General features: G+C 36.8%; 1 protein-coding gene across 3 annotated transcripts in view; it reads right to left on the reverse strand.

The window, feature by feature from the left end:
• The window catches only part of Vps4 (vacuolar protein sorting 4), a 237104-nt gene that overhangs the window by 119929 nt on the left and 96919 nt on the right, over positions 1-20256 (reverse strand). For all 3 annotated transcript variants that reach the window (XM_090377655.1, XM_090377656.1, XM_090377654.1), the window contains exon 5: positions 14284-14441. In XM_090377655.1, coding sequence (XP_090233781.1) covers positions 14284-14441 — 158 coding nt within the window. The remainder of the gene's footprint in view (positions 1-14283; positions 14442-20256) is intronic.

Raw genomic sequence — 20256 nt, forward strand, 5'->3', positions numbered from 1 at the left:
ATCTGACTGAGGTGTGTAAGGCCTTGAATTGATTGAGCAGGCGCAATGCTGATGGGATTCTTTCTCTTGCCCAAATTACAAAACTGAGGGGGTATAAGCTGAAATTGAGGAAAGACAGTTATCGAATAGATGTGTGGAAATTTGCCTTTAGCCAGCAGGTAGTAGATTGCTGAAAGAAACTTCCCATCTGCCATTGTGGAAGCTGACAGCTTAAATAAATTCAAGGAAGTGGACAAACGTTTGGAGCAAATGTATGGGTGAAACGAGAATTTTTTTTTTTTGGCTGATGCTGTATAAGCTTACTTTCTTGCATCATATGCCGCTACTAATGCTAATGTTTACTTCATGTGAACTCCATGGGCCAAGTATAGATGTAAACTTATTTCTATTACAGAAAACTGCTTTCAAACTGTTTCTGAAAGTGAAGGTGACCTTGGATGAATCAATGAAAAGCCCACTTCTCAGGGGTATGCTCCAGACGTAACTCTTTCATTAATTCATGGACACTGTTATAATAAACCAAAGCACCATCCATGGCGTAATATATCATTATGTTAGATTGCCTCTTCCTATATAAAGACACCTTGGCATCCCTGTTCAAGAAAATTCCACTGCTGAAGCCATGATCCTAGTAATTGAGCCTTGGTTTTGGAGAGGTCCAAATCTCTGACCAATTGTTCAATTTTGCTTGAGTAATTAGATGCAGCTTTGCAGGATCAAGAGTTGAAAAGTCTGGATCTGTACTCGTTCTGGGTTCTGCATCTTCTGGAGAATCCTTTTCCGATCCTGAATCAGAGTCAAGTCCATAAGTTTCTGGTGGTTTTGGCACTGACATTGTATCATCATGAGGAACCGGCCTTAGAGCAGAAAGTATGTTGGGATAACCTACTTTATGCTTGGATTTCTCAAAAAATCCAGAAATATAGGTCATGCAAAAGTAAAAATCATTTATGCGGTCTCGAAGTTCCTGCTATATCACCGGAACAGCAAAAGCCATCGATTTATGACTACCTCTAAGCCATCCTGTTAAAGTTCTTGAATATGAGCTACAGGAAATCTTTGAAGCCCATACTTTATCTTTATCATACTTTATCTGGCTTTTCTCACAAATTGCGATTTAAATATCACTTCTCCGCAAATATAACAAAAGCTATCAGGCTTATTTCGGCAAGAACGTGACATATTTTGCATACAGTTGATTTATGCACATAAAAACACAATTAAGAAATTGTAGGTTTTCATTTCTAATTTAAACACCATTCACGATTTAAACTTATGCACACGACACTTGTTTAAAAACATTAATTGACTAAAACACTTGTAGTTTTAGTGAATTAATGTTCACCACTTGTATCTATACTGGTAGAGAAGTTTCAGGAAGGTTCACAATATGTCTAGAGAACGCCGTAAAAAGTTCTATAACCTCCCAGAAACATCCCGACCTTTCTTCCTCGTGTAGCAATATTCTGGAATATCCTCAAATGTTATACTGTGGATTTTAGTGTTTTGCACCAACCTATTAAAATATACTAAGTTAAAAGCGATAAAAAAACCATAGCTTTCAAAGGCTCCAGCCTTCTTCTTCAGCGGTATTTTCTTATTCTGCAGTACATCTTTAAATATCAGCAGGTTCATGGTACTCATCACGTGTTTCATTCTCACGTGTTCCGTTCTCTTGCATTGTGGAACCGGAAGTGGCTCGAGCGGGAGTCATACGGAACCGTTCATCCCTTCTGAGGATAGTGGCCTCAAAGAGGTGATGAATCCGCGTACCTCTATCTCTATTAATGTTGATTGTAGAACAGATCCGCAAACTCTCGAGCCACTTACGGTCCCAGAACTTATGCGCCCGATCGGTGATGATAGCATCGTCCGGGGAGATCTGGTGCTGCTTCTCCCAAAAATGCTCGGCCACGGCGGACTTGCCATACTCCGCATTTCTTATTGCCTTAGTGTGTCACTCAAATATCAAGGTTGGTGCAAAACACTAAAATCCACAGTATGAATATACCCAACCTCAGAGGCCTGTTTGAAGAATCTTCAAATGTTGTAGAAAGCTTCCCAAATGCTCTAAAAATCGCCCAAAATGTTCTAGAGAAAAAAATAAAAATAATAAACAGATAAAATAGACGCAAAAGATGATTAAACCAACTACAGGCCTTGGTTTTCGGTCATTAACCTACAATATTTAAAAACTGAGGGTGATGAGAACTTTTTAAGCACATATTTCCTATGATAATCTGTCGAAATTATTTCAGGGAGGAAATTGATACCATCCAGTATAACCAGTAACACTGGATTCTAACCCACACTATAGTATCAACAAAATACCCCTTCTCTGGTGTACTGTAAAAGGCAACTTTTAAATAGGGACTTAACAGACTGATAAAAAACTCACACTGCATTCTAAATTTTATAATTTAATGTGAGAATTTAAAATGAAACATGGGTTTGCGTTTAACTGAAGTTAAATATTGTGGAACTTTCTTCATCCCCCCCCAAAAATGGGTTAATTAAATACAGGCAGTGGACAAAATAATGGAAACAACTGTGATAAGAGATACAAGTATGCACTAATATAGTGTCAGGCTACTTTGTGTTCAAAACAGCTTGTATTCTATGTGGAATAAATTCAAATAAATACCATCCAGTATAACCAGTAACACTGGATTCTAACCCACACTATAGTATCAACAAAATACCCCTTCTCTGGTGTACTGTAAAAGGCAACTTTTAAATAGGGACTTAACAGACTGATAAAAAAACTCGCACTGCATTCTAAATTTTATAATTTAATGTGAGAATTTAAAATGAAACATGGGTTTGCGTTTAACTGAAGTTAAATATTGTGGAACTTTCTTCATCCCCCCCCAAAAATGGGTTAATTAAATACAGGCAGTGGACAAAATAATGGAAACAACTGTGATAAGAGATACAAGTATGCACTAATATAGTGTCAGGCTACTTTGTGTTCAAAACAGCTTGTATTCTATGTGGAATAAATTCAAATAAATCTTGAACTGTCTTAAGAGGAATACTGAGCCATTCTACATGAAGGAACGTTTCAAGTTCCTTGAGTGATGAAGGTGGAGCAACTCTGCTTTTCAGTCTCCTCTCCAAATATGCTCACAGTGTCTCAATAATGTTCAAGTCTGGTGACTATTCAGGCCATGGGAAATATTTAGCCTGTTTCGTTCTCCTCCAACCAAGGCTGGACACATTTGGCTGTGTTTATTGGAGCAACATGAGATGAACCTAGTCACTCAAATATCAAGGTAATCAGTGGGAGTAATTCACCCTTTCAGGATGATGATAAGGGCTAAAGAATACCAAGATATTGTTGATCCTCCTCTATGTTTAATGGCTAGCAGAAGGCAGTCAGGATATGATGTGCCTTTGACCTTTACCAAACATTTACCAAATAAACCATTTACCAAATGTAAATTCTCCCTGACGTTGGAATAAGTATGAACGATGATTTGTCTGAAAATATGATGTTTCCATTCATCAAGTGTCCAGTGTAGTTTTTGTGCTCCTTACATCACTGCATTCTCTTTCTAGCATTACCATCAGTCAAAAGTGATTGGCAATAGCAGCTATGCCATAAATTTCAGCTTTATCATGTTCCCGCCTGCAATGCTGGGGTTGAGTGTTGCTTTGTATCTTTCTTATTTTTATGATTCAATTTTATCTTGAATGTTAAGGTATCTTGATATTTAAGTAGCTGAATTGTACCGTGTCAAGTATAATAGGGACATCTGCTGACTTTGGCTGGATATCAGACACTATCTCTTCTTCCACTTCATCCACTATCTTTCCAGCCATAATCCCATGTTTTACCACTGAATTTTCTACCCAAATCTCTGTTCTTCCGTCAAGCTTCAATCTTTGGAAACTCAGCGAACTGTATTGGATCTTAAACAGTTGTATCATATCCTCACTGGTTCAACCTGCCTGGCTGATCTTCTATGCCATATTGACCTTCACATTCCAGCAGTGGCTACTAGACAGAAGACTACATTCCACATCAGTAACTCTAGGTTAGAGATATCCAAGAACTCCTTCCTTAAAAGAACTATGGCTCTTATGAACAAGTATGATCTGGATATGGCTGTGGACAGGAAAGAGTTTCACATCTGGAGCAGACTGGCTGGTTAACGGATGGGTTCAAGGTGAAAGTTATGATTAAATGGTATATATTCTTCTATTTATTTATATGTTAATGTACAATCTCTGTATCTTCATGTATTTTTCTGCTCTGTTATACACTTTAACTGGGCCTACTGTGTATATTATATGTTAATAATAAATAAAAAATCCTAATTATAGCATTAATTTTCTGCATTAGAAAAATAACCACATATCTTTATAGAAAAGTTACATGTCTCTTTAATTAAACTTTCTTTTGTTTCTCTCAAATAAATGAACATCTGACAAAACATTTACCACACATCCAATTTTAAAGGCTTTATTTTTTTCAAAATGACTCTGAAGATACCATAATTGTTCATTATATTACTATTCAAAATTTTACTAAGTACTGTTTGCTGAATGATTAAAGACTGAACTACTTAAAACAGAACTGTAGTAAAAGAAATACAATGAAATGATCTAATTGCATAAAGCTAAACAACGAAAGGAAGATGCCCTTTGAAATGCCAGTCTCTACACTTACTCAAGTAATACTATTGGTTGAATAAGTATAACTAGGGACAATTAAACTTTTTTTTAATGCAAATTCAAAACACACAGATGAGTTCATTTTAACCTTTGAAAGACTACAATCCAAAACACATTTCAAATTTATTAGAGAATCCAGCATTCTCTAATGCTGGATTCTCCACACACTTCACAAAACCCTCAACACTAAATTGAAGGAACCTATTTCCATTAGCACAACGTGTAGTGTACTCGGGACAGTGGGTCTACATAGCTATATGCTAATTTGGATACGAAACCTCTCATGTGTGAGAAGAACATATGAATCCGTTAGCAGTGGTGTCAGGAATGTCGGACACTAGAAACATGCAAGTGGTCACAAAAAAATCAGTTTCCATTGTTTAACACTGACTGAAGCATGAGGGATGCAGAGAAAGCTGTACAAGAAATGGAAATAATTTATCCTGCCCTCTGCACAGGTGGTGTTCTCATAAAGAAACTGGTTTTGTGGTACAGCACGGATCCTCTTGTTATTTTGGACAGTTTTGTCACCAGGAGGGTGCAACTGAATATACTTATGCACCAGGCTCATTTGATAATGCTAACAATTTGAACAGCCTGTTCTTTAGCATTAGCATTAGCATTAGTAGAGGCATATGATGCAAGAAAGCAAGCTTATTCAGCATCAGCCAATAAAAATAAAAAAAAAAAAAAAAAAAACAACCACTACTCCCATTTCACCCCTCAATTCGTTCGAAATACCTGTCCAGCTGAGCCTTAAATTTGTTTAGGCTATCAACTTCAACAACAAGCGATGGAAGTCTATTCCACAAACCAACTGCCCGCTGGCTAAAGGCGAATTTCCGCACATCTATCCGACATCCGTCCTTCCTCAATTTGAATTTATGCCCTCTCAGGTGATTATTCTGAGCAAGAGGAAGAATCCCATCGGCATTGAGCATGCTCAAGCCATTCAAAGCCTTGTACACCTCTATCAGATCACCTCGGCGATGCCTAGTCTCCAGGCTCTGTAATTTGCAAAACTTAAGCCTTTCTTCGTAAGAGCAACCCTTTGTTCCATTCACTAATCTTGTTGCCCTTCTCTGTACTCGTTCCAGCAGCTCTACATCCTTCTTGAAATGAGGCCTCCAGACCTGTATACAGTACTCAAGGTGTGGCCTGACCAATGCCTTATACAAGGGAATAATCACATCCCTGTCCCTGCTAGAAAAATTCCTGTATATCATTGACAAGACACCATGAGCTACTCTTGCAGCTCGTCTGCACTGCTCAGAGAACTTCATATCTGCCTGCACAATTACCCCCAGGTCCTTTTCATTCTCTACCACTGTCAGCGTAGTACCACAGAGTTGATACGTTGATCTGGGGTTACTGTTTCCCATATGTAGTACTTTACATTTGTCAATGTTAAACTTCATTTGCCACCTCTCAGCCCATCTGCTCAACCTTTCCAGATCCTGTTGCAGCAGCATAGTATCAGTAGTGTCCTTAACAACCCTGCCAACCTTTGTATCGTCTGCAAACTTGGACATTAAGCCTGATACACCATCATCAATATCATTTATAAATACAGAAAACAACAATGGACCCAACACTGAACCCTGAGGAACTCCACTAATAACATTAGTCCACGTTGAGCAGTGTCCATTGATTACCACTCTCTGTCTTCTGCCACTCAACCATCCCTTTATCCATAGCAGCAATTTGCCTCGAATGCCACACTTCTCCAATTTGTGCAGCAGTCTTCCATGCGCAACAGTATCAAAAGCCTTTCTAAGATCCAAATATATAATATCAAAGTTATTCCCTGCATCCAGTTCTTTTGTGACTACATCATAGTATCCAATCAAATTATTCAGACAAGACTTGCCCTTAACAAACCCATGCTGTGTCTGAGCTATAACTGAATTCTTGTCCAGATGATCCTGCAGTGCTTCTTTAACCAGTGCCTCCATTAATTTTCCTGGAACCGAAGTTAAACTAACAGGTCTATAATTACTTGTGTCAGCCTTTGATCCTCCTTTGTGAATTGGGGTTACATTTGCACATCTCCAGTCCATGGGTACCTCCCCTGAGTCCAAAGAAGCTCTCATAATTATGGCTAGGGGTTTGCTTACTTCCTTTGCTGCCTCCTTTAATATAACTGGATAGATCCCATCCACCCCGGGTGCCTTTTTTATGTTTATCCTCAACAATTTCTCCTCCACTTTCCTCTCAGTTATTAGAAAATCATCTAGCTCACTGCCAATGTTTACTTCACCTACGACATTCCCCTTCCTGAATAACTCCTCATGTGTGAATGTAGATGCAAAATACTCGTTTAGATTGTTAGCCACCTGAGCTGGATCCTCAACTGTTGAACCATCAACATCCAGTGGACCAATCTGATTCATCCCTTTCCTTCTTGAGTTTAAATAGGTAAAGAACTCTTTTCTGTTTTTCTTTGCATCCTTTGCCAAGGATTTCTCATAATCTGCCTTTGCCTGCCTAATCTCCTTTGTGACTTGGTTACAGACCAACTTATATCTATCATAGGCTTCCACGTCACCCATTAATTTGTATGTATCCCATGCATTTTTCTTCTCTGCCATATGTCTCATTAGTTCATCTGACAACCATTTAGGCCTGAACCTTGAACAATATTTCTTGGTTGGTATGTAAAGCCTGGTAGCTTCCAAGATTAGTTCCTTGAATGCTTCCCATTTTGAATTTGCTGTTGGTAACATCTTCAGTTGGTCCCACTGTATAGAATTTAAATACTGTCTCAGACCATCATAGTCGCCTTTACGAAAGCAAAAACCCTTCCCTTTACCTCTGATGGTAGTTACCTCCTTGAGTAAATCCCACTTCAGCACACTGTGATCACTGCCACCCAGTGGTTCATTTATCTGCAGATTCCTAATGCATGAAGAATCACTACTGATAATCAGATCAAGAGTATTACTCCCTCTAGTTGCCTCCCGAACATGCTGGTGTAGAAAACAATCATCCAATAAATCCACAAAAGCCTTGCTAGTGTGTGAGTGACCAACCCACAAATTCCAGTCAATATCTGGGAAATTAAAATCCCCCATTATAAGACTCTCTGATTTACTGGCCCATTCTATTTCCCTGTACAGTATCTTATTATACTCATCAGAGTCATTAGGCCTATAGCACACTCCTACTCTCAATTTTGATTTACCTATGCTTATGTCACACCAAACTGACTCAACACTGCACTGTCCAGCGATGTCAACTGGCTTCACTTCCTTGGATTTTATGTGTTTTTTAACTAATAGCATAACCCCTCCTCCCTTCCTATCCTGTCTATCCTTTCTGTAGACGTTGTACTCCCCAAATTCCAGTTCTGCATTCCTTATATCTGTGTGACACCACGTCTCTGATATCCCAACAATATCTGCCTTTGATGTTTTGAGTAATACCTCAAATTCATTAAATTTATTTACTAAACTCCTAGCATTAGTGTACACGCAAGTATACATGCACCTGTTCCTATTCTTAGCTACCCTAACACAACCCATGTGTTTACTTGTACCGCAATGACTTCCAGCAGTCTCTGAAATATCCTGCATCTTGTTTTTCAGGCTTCTGCTCATTCCAATAGAAGCAATGCAAGAATCTCTTTCACCTCTGCCAGTGGCTACTGTTAAGATGACAATGTCCCAGGCCAAGAATTATGGAAGAATGGTATATAGAGAACTCCAGTAATATGTAGCATCCATCATACAAGCCCATGAATTCCATCAAGAATCTTCAATTAATCTGACTGATCAAAAGATCATTCTCAAAGAGGAATGGAATAACATTGAAATAACAATTAGAATACCTGTACTACTACTCTCCTAGATAAGTCCATGACATATCTAGGAGAGTAGGTTAAATTTGAAAGTGTCTGCAATTCTGCCCAGACACGATAGGAGGGAATACATGATGAGAGCCTTGTCAATCAATTCTGCCCAGACACGATAGGAGGGAATACATGATGAGAGCCTTGTCAATCAATTTGGCCCTGGAGGAAATGTGCAAGGCTCAAGGGGTAGAATTTTTTTCAGTGTGGTCTGTGCTTGTTAACAGGAGAGACTGCTTCTACAGAGATGTTGTTGTTATTTGGTTTTTAGGAGCATTAGCAACTAAGGCCATATTGCTCCGGGATATGCGGTGGTCATTCCCTGACCTTTCCGCATCCTTCGTATTTGGTGGTGACGAGCTCGAACCCCGGTCTAATCAAGAAGCGTGTGCTACACACTGCTGCTCCTTCCCACCTGGCTACGGAGGCGCCTACTTCTACAGATATGGGATACACCTAAATAGAAAGGGTGCAAGAATATTTGCTGATGCTATCGAGGCAGGGTTAGGTGGGTTGGAAAACTGCTAGCTTGGGGGAATTCACAGACTAAAAGGTTAAAAGTAGCCGCAGGCAGAGTTGAAGGTGATTCTTGCACAACTTCTATTAGAATAAGTAGCGACCTGGAGCAAGGGGGGCTGGGGGGTTTCAGGGACTAATGGCAGTCATCGTGAAACAGGTGGGTATATGGGATGTGTTAGGGTAACTAATAATAAGGATAGGTACGTGTTGTTGTTGTTTTGGTTTTTAGGAGCATTAGCAACTAAGGCCATATTGCTCTGGGATATGCGGTGGTCATTCCCTAACCTTTCCGCATCCTCCGTGTTTGGTGGTGATGGGCTCGAACCCCAGTCTAATCAAGAAGCGTGTGCTACGCACTGCTGCTCCTTCCCACCTGGCTACGGAGATAGGTACATGTATACAGTAAACCCCAGCTATTCACGGGGGTTACGTTCCTGAGAAATGTCGCGAATAATGAAAACGCGAATACTGAGTTATGGTAATAAAAGGGTTCCGTTTCAAAGTATGAAATATATAAGAAAAACTAGTCTAAAATTTTGTCTATGTATTATATGTACCTTCATATCATGACTATGTACACAGTGAAATGCAAGAATATGGCATCGAAATGAAAATAAGAAACAATTTAATATTAAATGTAATATTTATTAGAAATTTCAAACAAATCTTTCAAACCAGCTTCTTTGCTAGCTAAAAAACTTATCCCGCCAGTGCTATCACAGGTTCGCTAAAGTGTTGATAAAGGAGTTTTGCCTTTTCACGAATGATGAGTGAACTTAACAGAAATTTATTTTGATTTCGGTCTTCTATCCACAGATTTAAAGCTTTTTCCATTTTTTCTAATTTAACATCACGAGTTACAGAGCAAATTTTTGAAGGAATTAGCGCGTTTTCACGAACACTACGGCGGATTTTTTCTTCCGATTTCTTGATTGATCGTACCGTTGACTCATTGATTTTATAATGTTTTGCCACTGAGGAGACACTTTCACCATTAGAAATTGTCTAATTAACTCAATTTTATTCGCTAATGTCATCACCTTCTTTGATCTTTTCTCTTTTCCCTTGTTATTCGTAGCCATATTTTTGTACAGGTTAGAAAGAACTTGTCCACAATAAAGTCACTTTCTTCCGTTAACACACTCGAAAAAGTCTGTTTTACACTGCAAAACAGTATATTTATCATTTTTGTAAGCATATCAATTTATAAATTGATAAATTTATTCAATTTATAAGCATATAAATTAAAAGCAAATGACAAAACCTTCCACGACAAGTTTCTCGCTAATCCTTGTTCAGTCCACACACTGAACAAGGATTAGCGAGAAACATCCATGCTCGCAATTTTGTCACCCCTCTCCCACACGCTGTTTTGAACGGGAAAGATAATTCTAGCCACGCCCATGTTTTTTTATGGCTGAAAATATTCACGGCGCTTTAAAATTCACATTTTTTTAGGTTTCATTTTATATTAAATCAGTGATCGCGAATACGCGAAACTGCGAATACAGATACCGCGAATATTGGGGGTTTACTGTACTTGCATGTATACCAATGCTAAAAGTATAGTAAATAAATTTGATGAATTTGAAGTGTTGGTCAAGACATCAAAGGCAGATATTGTTGGGATAGCAGAGACGTGGTGTCACACAGATATCATGAATGCAGAACTGGAATTTGGGGAGTACGTGAACAGAAAGCATAGTTTTGTTAGTTATTTGGTTTTGAGGAGCATTAGCAACTAAGGTCATATTACTCCGGGATATGCGGTGGTCGTTCCCTGACCTTTCCGCATCCTCCATATTTGGTGGTGACGGGATCGAACCCTGGTCTAATCAAGACAGAAAGGATAGACAGGGTAGGAAGGGAGAAGGTGTTATGCTGTTAATTAAGAAAAACATAAAATCAAAAGAAGTGCATCCAGTTGATATAGATGAACAGTACACTGTTGAGTCAGTCTAGTGTGACATAAGCACTGAGAAAGCAAAAACAAGAGTAGGAGTGTGTTATAGGCCTAATGACTCGAATGAGTAATGAACAATTGTACAGAGAAATAAAATGGCTAGAAAATCAGAATGTCTTATAATGGGGGATTTTAACTTCCCAGATATTGACTGGAACTTGTGGGTCGGTCACTCACACACAAGAAAGACTTTTGTGGATTTATTGGATGACTGTTTTCTGCAGCAGCATGCTCGAGAGGCAACGAGAGAGGGTAATACTCTTGATCTGGTTATCAGCAGTGATCATTCGTGTATTAAGAATTTGCAGATAAAGGAACCACTATGTGGCAGTGATCACAGTCTACTGATGTGGGATTTACTTAAGGATATAATTACCATCAGGGGTAAAGGAAAGGGTTTTTGCTTCCGTAAAGGTCAGTACAGTGGTCTCAGACAGTTTTTAAATTCTGTACAGTGGGATCAACTGACGATGTTACCAACAGTAAATTCTAAGTGGAGAGCATTCGAGGAATTAATCGTGGATGCTACTAAAAGTTTCATACCTATTATAAGAAATATTGTTCAAAGTTTAGGCCTAAATGGTTATCAAATCAACTAATGAGACTCGTGACAGAGAAGAAAAATGAATGGGATGCATATAAATTATCAAGCGACTCAGAAGCCTATGGCATATATAAGCTAGTCTGTAATCAGGTCACATACGAGGTTAGGCAGGCGAAGGCAGATTATGCGAAACCTTTGGCAAAAGATGCTAAGAAAAACAGCAAGGATTTCTTTACTTATATAAACTCTAAAAGGAAGGGGATGAATCTGATTGGTCCACTTGATAATCGATAGTTCGACTGTTGATGAGCCTGCTCAGATAGCAAACAAACTGAATGAATATTTTGCATCTACATTCACACATGATGAGTTATTAAGGTTTGAAAATGGCAGAAGGTTATCAAATTGCAGCAGTGTGCTTAAGGATTTTGTAATAATTGAGAGCAAAGTGGACGAGAAATTGCTGAAGTTAAACATAAGAAAGGCACCTGGGGTGGATGGGATCTATTCAGTTATATTAAAGGAGGCGGCAAAGCAACTAAGGAAACCCTTAGTCATAATATGAGAGCATCCTTGGACTCAGGGGAGGTCCACACGAACTGGAGATGTGCAAATTTATCCCCAATTCACAAAGGGGGATCGAAGGGTGACACGAGTAATTACAAACCAGTTAGTTTAACTTCTGTTCTGGGTAAAATAATGGAGTCACTGGTTAAAGATGCATTGCAGGATCATCTAGACAAGACTGCAGCAATAATTCAGACACAGCATGGGTTTGTTAAGGGAAAGTCTTGTCTGACAAATTTGATAGGATATTATGATGTGGTTACAAAGGAACTGGATGCAAAAAATAATTTTGATATCATATATCTGGATTTCAGGAAAGCTTTTGACATTGTTTCGCAAGGAAAACTACTGTACAAATTGAAGCAGAATGGTATTAATGGCAAGTTGCTACAATGGATAAAAGGATGGTTGAGTGCGAGAAGATAGAGGGTGGTAATCAATGGGTGATGCTCTTCGTGGACTAATGTTATTAGTGGAGTCCCACAGGGTTCAGTGTTGGGTCCTCTGTTTTGTATATTTATCAATGATATTGATGAAGGTATATCAGGCTTAGTGTCAAAGTTTTCAGATGATACAAAGGTTGGCAGGGTTGTTAATGACAGTAATGGCAGTGTGCTATGCAACAGGATCTAGATAATTTGGGCAGATGGGTTAAGAAGTGGCAACTGAAGTTTAACCTTGACAAATGCTAAGTACTGCATATGGGTAGAAGTAACCCCAGAGAAACGTACCAAATGTGTGGTACTACACTTAAGGTGGTAGAAAATGAAAAAGACCTGGGAGTAATTGTGCAGTCAGATATGAAGTTTTCTGAGCAATGCAGACAGGCTGCCAGGGCAGGTCATGGGGTTTTGTCAATGATATATAGGAATTTCGCTAGCAGGGAAAAGGAGGTGATTATCCCTCTGTATAAGGCAATGGTCAGGCCACACCTTGAGTACAGGTCTGGAGGCCTCATTTTAGGAAGGATGTAGATTTACGGGTCTGGAGGCCTCATTTTAGAAAGGATGTAGATTTGCATGAGCATGTACAGAGAAGGGCAACAAGATTGGTGAGAGGAATGAAGGGATTCTCTTACCAAGAGAGGCTTAAGTTCTGCAAATCGCAGTGGCTGGAGATTAGGCACCTGCGCAGTGATCTGATTGAGGTGTATAAGGCCTTGAATGGGTTGAGCACGCTGAATTCTGATGGGATCCTTCCACTTGTTCAGATTACGAACCTAAGGGGGCATAAATTCAAATTAAGAAAAGACAGATGTAGTATAGATGTGCGGAAATTTGCCTTTAGCTAGCGGGTTGTTAATTGGTGGAACAAACTTCCATCTGTCGTTGTGGAAGTTGATAGGTTAAATAAATTTAAGGAGGAACTGTACAGGCATTTGGAGGGAATGGTGTGATTTTTTTTTTTGGCTGATGCTGCATAAGCTCATACACTTGATGTCTTGCATCACATGCCGCCAGTACTACTACTACTACCAAATGCAACACTGGCAATGTTATCCCAATGAAATTGGACTTAAGTGAACTAGTAATTAAAATGTAAAGTACAGTAGAACATCAGTTATCTGGAATAATTTGAAAGGCCGATTTTGCTTCTTTTTTTTTATTAATGGTAGTATTTGATACAAATGTTTATTATGCTACGAAAGTATTTCTGTGTTTTTTTATATCTGGTGAAATGTTGGATTAAGACAATGAGTTTTCTTGGAAACCACGAGTGATAGAGTTTAGTCATTCTCTTACGAGAACCAAATTTTCCATTACATATTTTGTTCACTTCATTTCATATTATGTTTAGTTTAGCTCCAGATTCAGTAAAATTAATATTGGCCTGAAAATGCCGATTGAACATTATTTTAAAAAATTACTTTAATTTTTTTTTTCACATAAAATTTGCAGTAAAATACCTATATTTGCACATTTACATATGTAAATGTGCAAATTTTTATGTATAAGTTATTATTATTATTTTTTTAAAATTAAATAAATTTGTGTTTTTCACACTATTTAAAGTCTTTTTCTTTTCCCTTACATTTCATTATCCAGAAGAGGTCTTGCATTAATTATTCCAGATAACTGAGGCTCTGCTGTAATTGTTTTATTGTAATGTGTTTGTCCTTTAGATTATTAACATAAAAAAAAACACACAAAAAAAAATTACACCAAATAGTAGTATTCCCTTCCAGGGTTGTCTCTTTCCTGTGAACAAGTGTGGAAACTTAATTGGCAGGATAACAGCTTCTTTCAAGGCCTCTTTCGCACCCTCCAAACCAGCCACGTCAGACCACTTAATATTAGGAGTCTCAATCACAATTGCTCCTATATAAAAAAAAAACACAGAATTATTACATTTTTGACTATTACGATATATCAACTAGAAACCATGTAGAATATAATTAGAGCAATGTAATATAATCTTATCCAAAGAATATGCAAAGAATTGTGATACTTTCTTGAAAATTTCATTTTATTTCATTTATTGTCAGTCAGTCCGTAAATCTGGAATATTTTCCAACACTTGATGATATAACAGGAGAATGCAAGACAAAAATGAAACAAGATTTTTGTGTTTCTTACAGTTACCATTGTTATCATTAACACAAGTAATGGCCTGGTCAAAGGTTGTTGGATTTGGGAGTTTGTATTGTATTTATTTATTATATATTTTTTTAATTTCTGAAATTTCTCAGATGTAATAATCTATTCTGCAATCACTATCAAGTGAAAACATTCTCTACATTAAGTTAACATTAAAATAAAGGTCTGGCTATAATTTTGAATTCTGTATCTTTAAAGAGTTTATTGAGTTTCCTATACCATTGTTCGACGTACGGAATACAAATAAAGTATTTTTTATTTGCCTTAACATAATACAGTGAGGTTTTTGCGGAGTGCACTTTTGAGACTAAGATGAAGTGGATAAGCATAGCATGTCACTTGCCTACTCCAACTGACAGCACTATTAAAGGTACAGCAAAATGAAATCAATGACACACGATTGTTCACAAATGAACGTATTTTCTTCTTTTAATACAAATATGAAATAAAAAGTTTATATATAAAAAAAGGTAAAGTGCAGCCATTATCAACCCACTGCAGGATGGAAGCCTCCTCAACAATTCATGCTGAAGGAAATGGACCTTAGTCTGCCAGGCTGGTCCAGTGCGGGTTGGCAGATCGACCGTATTCAGCAGTCAGGGGCTTGAACCCCAGTCTACTCAAAGAGCATGTGGTACTGCACTCCTGCTCCTGACCACTTGGCTACCCCAGTGATCATGTTCATAACCAGAAGGGACATAAGTTTATAAACCTTTCCCCATTTTCCTGGCCTAATTGTACTTAATGATTTCATTAAGATAAGTTATATTAAGAAAGAAGGAAACAAAAAACTGTTGATGATTGAAGACAATGTCAAATTGTGATCAACAGCATTTGATGGAACATTACCAATGAACACAAAGAAAAATAGTTTAATTACTTATTATAATAAAATTACTATACACAGGTTTAAGCTAGGAAAATTCATTAAAATATTACACAAGGGTAAGATAAAGCTTTTACTTCTAACTTGCAGTTAAAAAGTAAACTGCTTGTTCAATAGTGCAATGTTTCATGAAACAATAAATTTGCAGTTTTCTGTACCAGCAACACATCACACCAGAAGAAATTTTGTTCTGTTAGCTCCAGGTATAGTATGATTGCAGTGATCCTAATTTATGCAAAAATAGTGCCCATTACATTCAAAATTTATTAGTATAATTAATTAATGCCTGGGTAGCCATTGGCTCTGATGGACACCACGTATCTTCTGAAAACACTCTGGCTTGCATGCTGCACTTGTTCCGTGGATACTTCAATTTCGATGTTTTCTCAAGTTCTTCCATGTGAAGATTCATTCTATGTACATTATCAGTTAAATAACCCCACAAAAAAAAAAAAAAAAAATCACAGGAAGTGGTTTTTAGAAAACAAGGTGGTCAAAATCCACAACTTATTATCCTCTCAATGAACACATTACTCAGTGTTTGCACTGAGTGATCGGGGTCTTGTCAAAATAACTTTCAAATAAAAGTTCTGTTGACAAGAAAAAAACAACATTTCAATTCTGGGTCAATTTCTAAATTTCTACAACATGAACTGACTGAAGAAACCATTTGCAATAATTGACTGTGGTTACGGGATCTAATGGCTACAAAGACTGCACTACAGCTGTACTGTAGGGCATAGTTTTAACAGTTTTGTTTGCCTTTCTCACAGAACTCTTCAACCCTCCTGTTTCTTGTGCCTAATGACACTTAGCAACAATTGTTCCACACAAGCACCAAAACTTTCTTTCTGACAATTGGCAGATTTACGGCATATAATAATCATATTTGAACATTTGCTGCTGTAGCATGAAATTATCCATCGTTAATTGGAGATAAATCCATACAGAACTGATCAACTGCAGCTGTAGCAGCAAAGAGCACATATCAAACCCCCACTCCACCTCCCTCTCTCTTTTTCTCTGCGGTTTCTTATTGCTGGAGTTAATGTGAAAATGCTGACAGGCAATATGCAGTGGCCACATGAGCTGACCATTAGAAAATGCCAGTGACTTATGGGCAATGACTGCATGATATAGGTATTGTCATGCAGCAAACATTGACAATCATTGTTCTTTCAGAGCAACATCTTAAAAACCTCCCAGTATACATTAAATATATAAATTTAAAAAATATCATTTTATTTTAAAAAAAATGATAATATCACATTAGTGAAACCAGTTACCGAAAAACTGGCCAAAATTTTTAAGATCAAACTTTGATTTTTCAATCAAAACTGTGGTATCAAAAATCCTTCATAAGTTTGAAAGTTCATAAGTAAGGAAGTTACAATACAACAAAATGGTTTGGTCACAATCTTCACCTAGCAAATGCTAAAAAAGGATATCCAAAAATTTTTTCATATTCTTTTCAACATATTACTTTATTGAGATATTACTGATTAAAATATATATATCACACTTGAAAGTTCACCAAAATCATAGCCACCAACTTCCAGAAATCAGAACCCAAAAATTTTTTTAATACTAATCTATCTTTTGGCCAGAATGCAGAGGAGTATTCTTTCAAATTAACAAGTAATTTTTAAATATCATATAAACAGGAAAATTATTCATTATTAAATGTATTTAAAACAGTAAGAGATTACCTCAATCTTTTGTGTAGAATGTTTCCAGTCAATGTTCTCCAAATGTAAATGAATAAAATGAACAGATAAAATGATTTTAATGAATTCTTTCACTCATAGAGACATGACCAATCCGACACACAATGGAATCGAAAGCCAAGAGCCCAATCTGACCCCGAAACACATCAAACCAACTCAAGAAAACCATGAGTGCGAGAAGACATTGTCAGAATAATTTAAATAATTAAAGACGGAAAACCATTTACAAGAATAAATAATTAAAATTACAATTATAAAATTTGGATAAAATGCATTGGAGATACAAATTAAACGAAATTTACTGTATTTTCCTCCCTTAAGCAGACAATGCTTTTTGACTATTCGTCTTGTTCACAGATTGGAAATAACACAGTGTGTTTGTGTGTGTGTGTGTGTGTGTTAAGTTCTTAAATGGAGAGATTATCTGTATTGGTGCATGCATAAAAAAGCCCAGAAATCCAAAATTAGTTAAGGATAGCACACATTGATAGAATTTGAGTGTAGCTTCATTTCATGGGTTTCAGCAATCAATAATTTTATGTAATTATATTGTATGTTTAAAATTTTCGCTTCATTAAATAGTAATAAGTGACCTTCAGTAATGGCACAAAATGCTAATTTCGATGCAGTTGCACACAATGTGCAGACCAAAGCTGTGTTGTTTCACACGTAAATCAAGAGTACATCAAGTCGACCGTTGATGCAATGAATCGCACTGACCACAAGAAATATTGTATACAAGATCATTCACTTGTACTGAGAGAGAAGAAAGAACTGTAATTTCTCAATATATAATGGAGCTTCTGCATGGGTCTGGCTATAATTTTGAATTCTGTATCTTTTAAGTAGTTTACTGAGTTGCCTATACCATTGTTCGACATACGGAATAGAAATAAAGTATTTTTTATTGGTTTTATCAATAGGTATCGTATTTTCTGACCTATTTTTAGCTTGTAATCTGATTTGATTAATAATAGAGAGTGGATAGCCCCTATTTCAAAACCTGTTGGTTAGTATATCAATTTCTAAGTCTAAGGTAGGTTCAAAAGCAGAATTTTTGTAAGCGTTAAGGAACTGGTTAAATATTATGGACCTTTTATAAGTAAACGGATGATTACATAAAATTATTGATCACCGAAACCCATGAAATGAAGCTACACTCAAATTCTATCAATGTGCGCTGTCATTACCTAATTTCAGATTTCTGGTCTTTTTTAGCAATTGTGGCAATACAAATAATCTCCCCATTTAAGAACTTAACACACACACACACACACACACACACACACACACACACACACACACACACACACACACACACACACACACACACACACACACACACCGTGTTATTTCCAATCTGTGAACAAGACGAATAATTGAAAAGCATTGTCTGTTTAAGGGAGGAAAATACAATAAATTTCATTTAATTTGTATGTCCAATATGTTTTATCCAAATTTTATAATCGTGATTTTAATTATTTATTCTTGTAAACGGTTTTCTGTCTTTAATTATTTTAATTATTCTGACAAAATGTCGTCTCGCACTCACGGTTTTCCTGAGTTGGTCTGATGTGTTTCGGAGTCGGGTTGGGACTATCGGCTTTCGATTCTGTTGTGCGTTGGATTGGTCATGTCTCTATGAGTGAAAGAACTCGTTAAAAGCATTTTATCCATTCATTTTATTCGTTTACATTTGGAGAGCATTGACTGGAAGCATTCTACGCAAAAGATTGAGGTAATCTCTTACTCTTTTAAATATCTTGTTACAATGTAGAAGTTATTGAGCCTTGTAGCTCTGTGTTTTTACTAATATTATTAAATGTAATAAATTGTATCTGAAATTATTTGGTCCATTTATATGTTTTAAAAGTATTTTAATTTTATTTCCTTTTCTTCAATTAGAAAGTGCAGCCAGTTCTTAATTTATATCAGTCTGATTAATTTTACCTGCAATTATGTCAGAAGCAAATTTATGCCTGCCTTATTACTTACAGTATGATACTGATATGGTTCTGCATACAAAGAAAAGCGTATCCTCCCCCCACCACGCAGTTGCCTACTACCTAACATGCTCCGGTGTTAAATTTATGTGCATTTTTAAATAATATTTCATCCTTAAAAATGGATGAGAAATTAAAAAGGAAAGGATATTACTTATGGTAGACTAATCTGAACTAATATATCACTATGTCAGTCTGCCTCCAAATGCACAGCAGTACTGAATGACCATTTCTAAGCATTTAGGATTAATATTTTGTCCTTAAACTGTATAAACAAATCTTAAAGAAAAGAAGAGCAATACAAGTATGTATTTAACATGTTTAACATTTACAATGATTTTTACAACTGAATGTGTGTTTTAACTAAGCGAAAAGAGTGAAGACGAGTCGGATTGCTGTAAAACTAGTGACATACCAAACTCTGAAAAGTGACTATCAGAAAAGTGGAGTAAATAAAGGTAGCACTACCACTGAGTGTGAAGCAGAAATTTATGCTCCCAAATTTTTTTCTAAATTAAATGTTGTTTCTAAAAAAACTGTTATATGCAAATCGACTGTTTGAATATTATGAACATTCCATTAGCAAAACTACAAACCTTAAATCATTTGGAATGATTTAAGGTTTGTAGTTTTGCTTCTCTGTCACTTTGCTGAGAACATTAGACTTTAGGCCTAATAATAACATTGCTGATAAAGCTGAAATTAATAGTACATATAATGTAACAAAATAAATATAGCTACCAGATGGGAGCAGAGTGAAGATGTATCATCAGCAGGCTGCTTACTTTGATATCAATAAGATTTCTCCTTTCCTGATTCATTCTTAACGTTCTGTTGATGAGTAAGTTTATAATTTATTGTGTTTTACATTTCTTTTTACGGGTTCAAGTTTAGTTCTCACAGTTGAGACAATTATATCC

The sequence above is a fragment of the Mastigoproctus giganteus genome, chromosome 7, assembly GCF_048544385.1.
Source record: "Mastigoproctus giganteus isolate SK-2022 chromosome 7, ASM4854438v1, whole genome shotgun sequence".
NCBI classification, from domain to species: Eukaryota; Metazoa; Arthropoda; class Arachnida; order Uropygi; family Thelyphonidae; genus Mastigoproctus; species Mastigoproctus giganteus.